Source organism: Pteropus vampyrus, unplaced genomic scaffold (genome assembly GCF_000151845.1).
Source record: "Pteropus vampyrus isolate Shadow unplaced genomic scaffold, Pvam_2.0 Scaffold143, whole genome shotgun sequence".
Lineage (NCBI taxonomy): Eukaryota > Metazoa > Chordata > Mammalia > Chiroptera > Pteropodidae > Pteropus > Pteropus vampyrus.
This window is the reverse complement of record NW_011888924.1, coordinates 2454831-2466433: the sequence shown is the minus strand read 5'-3', so window position 1 is coordinate 2466433 and position 11603 is coordinate 2454831. Positions and strand designations below refer to the sequence as shown.

General features: G+C 38.6%; 2 protein-coding genes across 2 annotated transcripts in view; one reads left to right on the top strand and one right to left on the bottom strand.

Moving 5' to 3' along the window:
- The first annotated feature begins 12 nt into the window (after positions 1 to 12).
- On the top strand, positions 13 to 1789 carry CUNH17orf58 (chromosome unknown C17orf58 homolog). Its single transcript, XM_011368512.2, has 2 exons — positions 13 to 239; positions 867 to 1789. Exons 1-2 carry the CDS (start codon positions 14 to 16, stop codon positions 1055 to 1057), a joined length of 417 nt encoding a protein of 138 aa, XP_011366814.1. The 5' UTR covers position 13; the 3' UTR covers positions 1058 to 1789.
- A 2880-nt stretch (positions 1790 to 4669) lies between these two features.
- BPTF (bromodomain PHD finger transcription factor) overlaps positions 4670 to 11603 on the bottom strand; it is a 130017-nt gene continuing 123083 nt past the window's right edge. Inside the window, 1 exon segment of the mRNA XM_011368578.2 lies at positions 4670 to 6773. Coding sequence (XP_011366880.1) covers positions 6737 to 6773 — 37 coding nt within the window. The 3' untranslated portion in view covers positions 4670 to 6736.

Below are 11603 nucleotides of genomic sequence, written 5' to 3'. Positions count from 1 at the left end.
GGAAGTGAGCGTTATGCATTTCTCCAAACTTTGTTTTTTGAAAGCAGCAGTGAACGGAATCGTGCATGATGTGGACGTGCTCGGCTCAGGGATCCAGCTGGTGACTCTGCTGGTGGACCGGGACGGGCTGTACAAGATGAACCGCCTGTACATCACTCCGGACGGGTTTTTCTTCCGAGTCCACATGTTAGCCCTAGACTCCTCCAGTTGCAATAAGCCATGTCCAGAATTTAAACCTGGTATCGAAACTGATCTGACCACCTTTTATAAGTACTTTATGTCACCATTTGTAACTTGGGCGCCACAGCTCGGTCTTTTGGTCACTTTTTTGAGGGAGAGGGGTATTCTAAAATGAATAGAATTTAGACGATAGGTATTTCGGCCATTGTGATTTAAGCTCCATCAGCCCCCCACTGCCCGTGCCTCCGTGGGAACATCACTGATTGGCACAAAGCAGGCACTCAGTAAATATTGACAGGTGGAGTGCATGGTGAAACACCGTTGCCAGAAGAGATGCATAAGGGGCTCTGTTTAAACTGAGTTTAGCTAAGTCCCTTTGTTGGGGAGGTGGCCCATACCCACTGCCATGTCTTTCTAGATATGTGCTTTGGAAAATCCTGCTAAGTTGTGATTAGGACCTTTGTTCTCTAATATTGACTGTTAACAGGCCGATTATCGGGTTATCTTCTAAAGGTTACTAGACTGTTTCCACCTGTTTTCTGAGAGTTTACTGTCTGAGATCCAAGATAATAGATTCCGGCTTAGACATTTCTTAAAAGTCTTACTTTTATTTTTATTTTTTTATTTTTATTTAATGGCATTTAAAAGACACTATGCATTTATGTTTTGGTTATTTATTTTTGCAGGCACCAGGTATATTGTGATGGGCCACCTCTACCATAAGAGACGGCAGCTCCCTACAGCTCTGCTCCATGTCCTCAGAGGGCGCCTCCGACCAGGAGATGGACTGCTCTGGAGCAGCAGCAGCTATGTGAAAAGGTTTAACCGACGAAGGGATGGGCAAGTTCAAGGTGCAGTTCACACTCAATGCATTTGAATCATACCATCCCGGCATTTCTGGATCATAAAAGACTTGGAATTTAGCAACAAGACAGGAAAGGTTTATCTTCATGTAATGGCTCCTTTATGAACTAGTTGCATAGTTCCAACTCGAATGTTGAAGTTACCACTTAATTACAAAATGCTTCTTAAATGGCATGCTTCTGAGCCCTGTGGCAGTTATTCAACTATAGTGACAGTTAGGCACACAGCTAACTGACCTGTCTAGTTAACAGATCACTACTTCATGTTGTTTATTTTTAATTATTTTAATTTAAATACATTCTTCAGTAGAAATAGTTCACAAAACATTTCCTTGATTTTATATACAACTTTGAATAGTTTATATCATGTATCAAACCAGATTTTATACCCAAATCATCACATTTTAAATTCTGTACATAACAATAAGTGCACTAGTCAGATATGTATGGAATGTTATATAGATCAAACATTAGGGTCAGACCCCAAGTTATAAAGTTTTACACTTAAAGAATACTAAAGGGCTTAATTCAAGCAAAATACTTTTTAAACAAGCGTTTCTGATGCACCAAAATGTAAGATATAGTTTATTTTCACGCCTCCCTGCTCCTAAAAATGTATGTTTTGTGCCGAATTGGCAGCTCTCCCGATGCTAAACATATTCTCGGTGTATCTGATGTCATTTTTCTATTAAGACCAAGTATCATGTTTGTGTTTGTAAAGCAGTAAATCTTACCTTGAAATCAGATCTTGGATGCACCTGGGTTTTTTTTTTTAGCCTCACTGAGCTCCAAAGTTGTTGGGGAAAAAGCCTTTCTCAAACTTACTCCAAAACTCTGGGACCAATAGTCAATGACAGTTTGGAGACATGTGAATGTTAAACATTTGCTAGTTGATCAGAAAAAGGTTTAATCACTAGCTGAATCTAATATTGATTTTATGTGAGTCCACAAAGATATTAACAATATTTTTTTCAGAGGAGCAAGCTGTACTTAAGTTCTTTTGAAACACTGTGAGTAGACACTGATGATCCACGGTTGAAGATTACTGCCTCAAGATAAAAAGGAACTGCACTGAAGAGACTAACAGCCAACTTGGTCTTAAAGCAGATGCGCTTGGGGAAGTGTATTTAGTCTGTAATGGCACCGTCTTTAATGGCCATACAGAAGTACTGAATATACCTATAGGACACCAGTACAGGACTCTAGAGATTTCATGGGAAGCAAGTAGCAATAGCCTAAGACATAACATGAGATTGTCATGGGAGATAGTTACCTTCTTTGTCTCAGACTTGGGGCAAAGAAGTGCAAGTTGAGAGGTCTGACTATTCTGTGGTTAAAGCATTACTGAGGGACTTTTGGAGAATTTTCCAAAAATGAGTCTTGCCCAAACTTATTAAAAATCATACTAGAATTGCTTCTTGGGCATCAACTGCACTATTAACACAAACTATTGGCAGTATTAGCAAATGAAGAGCTTCTAGGCTAGTTTTTTTTTTTTTTTAAAGTTAAAAATTACTTCTGACATAAGTAGCACCAGTCACAAAAATCAAAGCTGAATTTTTGAATGTCACAAGGCTAAATGGTGATCTTGAGTAACATGGTGAGGAAAATAAAATGGCCAAATAGATAAATTATTGGTTGGTCAGATGTTTGAGCATAGTTTAACTAGCTCTGGTTTAAAAGAGAAGGGGGAAAATCACTTTTACATAGACTGAGGGTTAGGGTTTGATTAGACTGATTTAATAACATTCAAGTTTCTGGTAAGTTTTGGAAAATGCACAAAATATGCCAAAACTCTGTGGTCTGTGTGCTCCTTGGCCATACAATTAGCATGTATACCCTGGCAAAGCAGCAGGCCAGCTTTTTAGAAACTTCGTTAAAATTAAGGCCAGGTTTGCAATGGGAGTCCAGTGAGGCTCTCAGGAGCCACAGCAGTGGTGGGCCTGGGGACGTGCACAGGAAGCAGTGACAACTGCCTGGGACTCTAGGTGAGCAAGAGGGGAGGAACCTCCTTTTCAATATTCAGCATGTTGGGATACAATCTTGAATTTTATGGAAAATTTTTATTAGCAAATTCATTGTAGTTCCTAACCCTTGTGTCCTATTGATGTTTTAGCACATGGATTTGTGCTCCAAAGGAATCTGTGCACACCTAATAGTCCCTCATGGGACTAACTCGTTAGTGACCCTCCTTCCTTTGCATTAAGCTGCTAGAATTCCAGGGGAGAAAAGTACTTGTTTTTCTTTTGGTAGGGAAAGGTCTATAAAACATATATATATGTTTTGGTACTACCTTTTTACTGTCTTTTAAAAATATCATTTAGCCTCATTTATTTCTTTAAAAATCATTTTTAAGGTTGATCAAACACACATACATGCATGCACACACACACACACACCCCTAAAAAACTGACCTGACACCTATAATACACCACCTCAATTTCAGGATCAGGACTTCGTCGTTTAAAAAATATAGCTTATTTCTTCAGTTGAGTTTGGTTCAAATTGGATCAAGTGGGATGTGTGCTCCTTTAAGAAATGTCTTTTTGGTATCTTATTCTAAGTACCTCGAAATACCTCTGAATATTTCAAATTATTTAAAAATACTTCTCAGTGGGCTCTGCCCTCACCTGCCTCCCATACTTATTTGGCATCACTTCGCCCATGAGATACCACCATCGTTTCAGAACTAGAAAGCTGAGACTCAGGGGTAGCGGCCTCAGCCATGAAAACGGTGAGTTCCGCAGTAATCATGTAGCGCTGTCCAGCTCAGTCTGTAAGTGTGCAGATTTAAAAGGTCACTGGGCTGGCTCTTGAATATCAGAAATACACAAAAATGCAGGGATTTTGCCTACTAGAAATGAACAGAAATAGGGAAATAACTTTTATTTGCAGTTTCTAGGAAGGTGGATTACAAATAGCAAATACCAGTGTCTCTAAGTAACGCTCCAGGCCATTCGTAATATACAAAATTGTTTTACTTTAGAAAATATCTCTAAAAGTTCACAAGTTTTTTTTAACCGACTGCAGGACATTAATGAAATACAAGTCCTGTTGAAATTGGATAGGTGAAAAAAAAGCCTTACCAGTATTATGAAAATACTTTTTATGAAATAGTTCCGGGGATTATGAATTTGGCAGATGAAACATAAGCATCGAAAATACCTTTAGCCAAGGAAATCTACTGATGCAAATAGATATACAAGCCCAAAGACTGGGTAGAAAAATCCTAATGGTGTCACAAATGTGCATTCTACTACTTGGATTCCTGAAAGCAGAATAGCTGTAGTATGTGTATTTTATTGAACAGCAGCAGCTTATCAAAGGATACTCATAGAAAAGGAGCTTTTGAAACTCCCTATGTGTTATAAGAATATGTTTTTCAAAAATTACTTTTGGAAGACTAAAGCTCTGTAGTTGCTAAAACTATAACATATCTTAAGTATTTATATGGTGATAGAAATTGCAAAATGCTTTATAATAGTAAATACACACGTGAAATTAACACCTTCGCGGTCAGGATTCCCATAAAATTTACCTTTTGCGTACAATTTGGCAATGCCAACAGCTACAGAAAATATATATCAACCAACGAACCACTGTTTCATTAGAAACTGCACCAAATCCAATGTCAAAAACATTATTTTATTTTTCTAGATGAAATGTCCTATTACGTACAAAAAGAATAGCTGTTTAGAATTTGCCACAATCTGTTAAAAACATAGCAATCTATTGCCTACAGGTAGGAAAGTTCTTGCCGCAACAAGTTTTAAATGACTAAGCCCATATATATCTATATATGTGAATAAATAGTACAGAAATATTGTGATGTGATGAGATGCAGAATAATTTTATAATTCATTAAAAGGTAGGATTCTTGCATCAGCACAGTGCATACAATATGTAACATTTTTTCAAAAAGTAAAAGGACAAAATAACCTATATTTGACTACTTCCATGTTAATATTTTAAGCAAAAACTGTTTCCATGTGTCTGCATTGAGCAACTAGTCTCTTTAGTTTGTAAGCATAGATTTAAGTGACATTTTTATGTACAAAAAGGAATGGGCTTCATTAGATAAAATTAACCCAGAATAACCTGTACACCTGAGCCTGTAATAAGAACTGGGAACTGTGGCAACATCTTTCTTTTAAGAAACTATGGTCTGGGAAAGGTTTTGCATAGCAGGGTGATGTTAAACAGAAGGAAACTTTTTAAAAACAATAATTAGATAAATTCCAGAACTTGGTAGGACAAAGCTAATATGAATTAGTGTAAAATTTTTGCAAAGCTGCATAAACCAACCATGGCAGATCTTCTAGAAGCTATCACTACAATGCCGTGATTCAGTGGAAGGTTAGAATGCTGAGGGAAAACATGCAAGATACACCTTCCTCTTTTTCCATCGTTCTTCCTACTGCTTACACTACTTTTCCTTATGTGGGAAAATACTCCAAATGACTCAACCAACAAAAAGTTTTAAAAAGATGATGTCATCTAAAAAAAATGCCCTTCGTAAGATATAAGTAGCTGTCTGTAACTTTAACATACGGATGAAGGCAACGTGCATTTTGTCACATTACCTTTTTTATTAGTACAATCAACTGATGCAACAGGACTAGCACCCCTGAAGATTTTTTCTTTGACGTGATGACAGTGGGCTGGGAATTATAATATGAAGGGCCACTACCAGCCTGGACAAACCCAGGTACGATTAGATTCTTCTGCCTTTTATTTACGTTGCAGCCCTCCCTTTCCCCTAAAGGCTCACAGATAATCATTAGCGCACATTCAAAGACACCATCTGTGGGAGAAAAATGATCTCCATTTATTTTGTTTCATATACATCCATAGTTGAATTTTAATACAAAAAGAAAAAAATTAGAATCTGACAAATGTTTACAAACAAGATACCTTCAAATAGATTTTACTCATTTTAGCCTGGTGCAGAGTAAATGACAAATTGTACTTTTATATTCAAGGCAACAGTCTGTAGTCCAGGACCACTTAGCCCAACCTTTATGCAAGCTTAATTTTTATCTACCATGAACAATAAACTCATTGTTGATTCCCAGTTGTGTGTGTGTGTGTGTGTGTGTGTGTGTGCACATGTGTACATAGCAGCTCCTTTCATAGAAAGAAAAGACATCTAGAGGTCGTCTTGTACTTTTACCTACAGGAATCATGATAAGATACAGAATGGATTACATGTAACCGGGGCTGGATTTTATAAGAAAAAATAATTAGCTGACAAATGAGGGCAGCAATAAAAAAGCGTCTTTTTTTTTGCAACAATAAATAAATACAGTCAAAAGTTTTCTGTGAGACTCTAAACCAGCTTCTTCACTGAAGAGCAGACGTGGCATTTCCATGGAGTTACACTTGACCCCATATTATCTTTTTTTCTTGCTTTCTTTTTTCTTTTTTTTTTCAATAAACAAAGTTTTCCCGCTTCTGCCACAATAGTAAAACCATTTGATCTTGACAAGATAATGGTGTCGTTGACTTTGCTTTTCCCTTGTCCGTTGGACAAAATTGGTCAAGAATATAATTGGACTGTTATGACCAATAAAAACGAAGTTTAGGTCAAGTCTTGTCAGGATAACCTGACTAAAAACATCTGGCTCCTTAATTTAAAATAGTTCAGACAACCAGATTCTTGCTGTGTTATGTTTAGGTTAACACGCTGAACTTTAAGAAGCTGTAGACTGCAGTTTGTTGTTATGAGACCTACAGAATACAGAAAAAAGGGAACAATTAAGCACCCTTCATTTTTGAAAACAATGATGCTTTATGTGGATGCCAAGGTCAGTCTGGGGGAAGCAGCCATGTTCTTTCCTTTTACCCTTGTGAGTAAATGTATGAGAACAAGTATGAATTTTTAAACCTATAATATTAAAAATCTTCACTGTACACTAAACATGATAGACAGTTCACTAAGAAAAGCCATATTGAAAAATATATATATTTGTCTAAAAAAAATTACATTTTTAGCCAAAGGAACAAAGAGACATTTACAGAAGTATCACCATTGCAGTAAAAGATGTGTGTGTGTATACGCACGTGCTTATTTACACTGGGAATATGAAGGGAAAAAATTATGTTAAAAGAAGAGAAATAGCAATATTAAAATCACATTTTTCTATTAAAGTCCAGAAAGTCTCCTTTCTAGTTTCACAGTTTTATTCACAACTTTTGTTAGTAAACCAAATTCTGTACAGTTACCAGGACTAAGTCAAAGTATGTTCTACTGCAATAGTGTATATAAATACAGTATTTCAGGAGTTTACAATTCTTAAATACATTAACATGGCTGCTAGAATAAAGTGTTTATTACTATACATCTTTTTTTAACATTAAAAAATTATATTAACTAATCTGAACTTTTGGGGGGCAATTTTGAATTAGGTAATCACGTGGTACAATAAAAGAATGACCCCAACATCCAGTTCTGATTCCAGTTAAAAATTCAGACTAAAGATATCACAATCTGTAAGAAAAGAAAGAACATGGATGATATAAATGATGAATTATAACAAAGTAATGAATATAATTTGCAAATAATGCTGGAGATCATAAAAATGGGGGAAAATATGACAAAGGAAACCCTGAAAATCCATAAATAAATCAAATTTCAATGATTGGCTACATGTGTTTCATTCTGCTTTAATTCTGAAAATCAACAAAAATTCCCTAACATCTCTTCGATTTTATTTAAAAGCGGAATTGAGCAAACTTCTCAATTGGTTCCCATGTTCATTAATGAGTTATGTAAACTCGAATGTAATAAAAAGTGACATGAGACAAGCAGGTGGCGAGCTGTCCTCAGTGGCCTCTCTCCTGGGCAGATCCAGCCTCTGGGCCCCTCCCCTCTCCCAGCTCTTAGTCGCCACAAGCCCATGCTCTCCGCTGGCTTTCCTGACCTTCACCAGTGCTGCTAATACCCCCATCGGGGTCTGCCTGCGAGCTTGGCGCCAGGGTGGGGTTTTAATCTCCCAGCTACCACCCTACCACCCAAGACAAGGGGGGAAAAAAAAAAGGCAATTTAAAAAATGTAATCAGAGGAATAACTGCCGGAAGCATAAATCAAAAGCATGGAGAAGCTTATAATAAATTGTGGTCCTCTGTCCTATCTTTACTTAATCTGAAGTCCAGGCTCCCTAGGATCAATCACTTTGAAGTTTCAGTTCTTAAGTAGTTAAGAGTTGTTATACTGCTGTTCGTTTTATCAACTTTACACTGTTTTAAAATCCTGTTACAGCAAATGAGAACTGAGCTCACGTAACCGTTCTCCGACTTCCCTGCTTGAGTCGCGAGCTTTATTTCCCTATCATTTTACATTAAATTTTTCTATGCTTTGTCTCTAGGCTGATTCTGAAAAGATATAAATCAATGTAGTATTTAATTAAGATTAGGAGATATTTTTCTCTGTAGCACCCCCTCCTCTGCTAAGAGGGCATTCTCGCCATTCCTATACAACTTTCGCCATTCCTATACAACTTTCGTGGAGTTGCTAATTATTTTTCATTTTCTCTCCTTACATTCTTAAACAAATTATCTTTTTTTCTCCCCCCGCCCACCCCTCAGGGGAGTGTACTCCACTCTTTCTCTCATTTGGACTGCTTGCTGCATAGGCCTCTGTACAAATGTCGCCCTGGGTCAGAGTAATCCCCACTGCTTTCTTGAACTTCGTTTCCTGGATCTGAGGTCTTGTTTTCTTGATTTGCTCATTTTGCTAATACACATCTTAAAATAACTTGCTAAGAAAGGATGCATGGAAAGGAGGCCCTGAATTCTTATGTGACTAAAAAAATGTATTTATTTTTTAAATGCCTCTACACTTGACTGCTTGGCTGGACACAGACTTCTAGGTTGAAAAGAATTTTTCCTCAAACTTTTGAATTTACTCTCCATAATCCTCTAGCATTCCATGTTGCTAAAGAAAAGTCTGCTACCTGACCAGTCTAATTCTCATTGCTTTGTAGGTTGTCTGTTTTACCCTGTTTAGAAACTCTTTTATCCTTGGCATCTGGAAATTGTACAGCGATATATATGTGGGGTGGAGTTTTCTCCATTTGCCCAGCTGGTTTATTTTGTTTATCAATTTTCCTCACCATCCCACATAGCCCCGACCCGCTGCCCTGTTTGCCCACCTCACAAAAGGTAAGGTCTACAGAGAGGAGCTTGTTTCATTCACTGCTGCGTTCGGTATCTGACTTGCAGCAGGGTCTCAACCATATGCAGAGTGAATGACTGTTTTACTTGGATCTGAAGTCTTGTGCCTCTCATCAGCTCAGGAAATTTTTCTTTTATTAGTCTTCTGAAAACATCCTCTTCTGTCTTTTCTGTTCCTTTCTGGAATTTCCATTAAGAGAATATTGGATACTCTATAACATTTTTTCTTTCATCACATTTTTCATCTCGTCTTTCTGTTCTCTATACTAAGAAAGTTCCTGATTTTAACTTTCCTGCTTGCAATAACTTTAGATTTGTTCCAATCACTCCTTTTTCTCAGATTGTTTTTTATTCCTAATATCCGGTTCACCATTTTGTGGATGCAGCATCTTCTCACATTTTTCTCGGGCCATGATTTTGAGGCCTGTTTTTGTAAAGCTCGCTCTGGACACCTGGACCTTTCTCTTACACCGCAGGCTTCCTTCTATCTGCTGTCCCTGGCTGTCTGTTCACATGTGAGGACAGACGGTGCCTGGAGAGCCCGGTGTACGGGGTGGGGCCTGCTGCTCGGAAGGCTCTGCGTTAGGTCATGGTTTCTCAGTCTCACTATTGACATTTTGGGGCTGGATGTCTCTGTTATGGGGGGCTGTCCTGTGCAGTGTAGGGTGTTCAGCAGCATCTCTAGTCTCTTTCTACCTATTAGATGCCAGTGCCACTTCCCAGCTCCAAGTGTGACCAAAAAAAGAAAAAAAGTCTCCAGACATTATATCCCTTGGGGGCAGGAGTGGACACATTATCTATGTTGCGAGCCATAATTTTAGGATAAGGGGGCTGGGGACTAGGCCCTTCAGAGGTCAGGAGACTTTACTCTGGGTCCGGTTCTCTGCAGAGGGTGTATTCCATTTCTTTATAGAATGCTGTGTTCTTCCAGTTCCTCGGGTTCCTACACAGGTCTGCATACAGGGATCAGGGAAGGTGACTAGCTCATACACAGAAGGTTCCCAACTTGCCATGATTTGACTTAATGATATTCCAACTTTCCAATGGTGCCCAAGCAATAGGCATTCAGCAGAGATGGGTGAGGCTAGGCTATGCTGTTCAGCAGGTCAGGTGTATTAAATGCGTTTCTGACATACGCTATCTTCAACTTACAACGGGCTTACTAGGATGCAACCCTATCGTTAAGGTGTGGAGCATCTATACAGATCTTCAGTTCGTCCCTCCCTTTTCCCTTCTCTCTTGCCTTCAATTCTATTTCAGCATCTGTGTGTTGGAGGCTCTCTGTGCTTCTACTGAACAGTAAGCTGTCACCTGTTTGAAGAGCCCTCTAGAAGGAGTCTGGGTTGTGGCTCGTCTGGCCTCAATCAGTCCTCTTCCATCTGCTTTCTGTATTCCAGAATCTGTTGAAATCTCATTAGCTAACTTCTACCATATTCTTTCTGTTCACTATTCTGAGTTTATCTCTTTATTCCTTTATTATTATTTTTCTGGGGATTCTGTCATATTGAGTAAGCCCTCTTCCATTTTAAGTTTTGCAGCTAAGGGGTTAATAGAGGATGATAAAAATGGGAAAGTTTTAGAGTTCTGTAAGGCTTCTTGGCTCTTGGTCTACAGCCTGACGGCCTACATACCTGCTTTCCCTCCTTCCTTGCCTGTGGTTTTTGATTCCTTTGCTGAGAAGGTAACTGGATACTTCAGCTGGGTTTGTCCTTAATTTTTAGTTTACGTAAACTAACTCTAAAATGCAGTTCTTGATATACCTTGCTACAGGAGAAGAGAGACAAAACACCGTACAGATTTTCCTCCAGGGAAAATTACTAAGTAGAGCACTGGTTCTTACACTTTGGTGTGCAGAGTCCCATGGGAATTCATCAGATAACACAGAGGACCAGGCCCCAACCCAGCCGACATCCACCCAATCTGAATATCTAGGGACAATCAAACTTGTGGGTTGGTGGATGGTGAATAACAAATCTCAGGGGCTACAGAGTGGTGGCAGCTGCCACAGGAATGGAAGATGGGCTTCTGCTGGAAGGGAAGTCGTGGGCTTCAGAAGGGGGCTGAGGTTCAGAAACGGAAGTGATGAAAGTCAACATGTACATATCATGTAAAGTCGCTCAATGCTTTTACGTTACTAGAGGTTCAAAGAAAAGGTCTGTGGACTTAAAGTCTAGTTTTGTCCAGAAAAATAAACATTTTATGATTTCAAAGATAGAGCAAACATAAAATAAGGAGAAAGTCCTTAAATGCCCCCTTCGTGCTCTTCCCCTATAAAACAGTCATTTTTATACTTCTGTAAACACATCGAGAGCAAGGGCTCCGTCTTACAGTATCCCTCCTTGTGTGTGCCCTGTGGCATTTATGATAGCATCTTGCATTCTGTAA

What these genes read in the sequence shown, in the direction of transcription:
- CUNH17orf58 (XM_011368512.2), top strand. Translation starts at nt 14, where the DNA reads ATGCATTTCTCCAAACTTTGTTTTTTGAAAGCAGCAGTGAACGGAATC. An exon ending in ATGTCCAGAATTTAAACCTG is followed by an intron (nt 240 to 866) that starts GTATCGAAACTG and finishes TTATTTTTGCAG; the next exon opens with GCACCAGGTATATTGTGATG.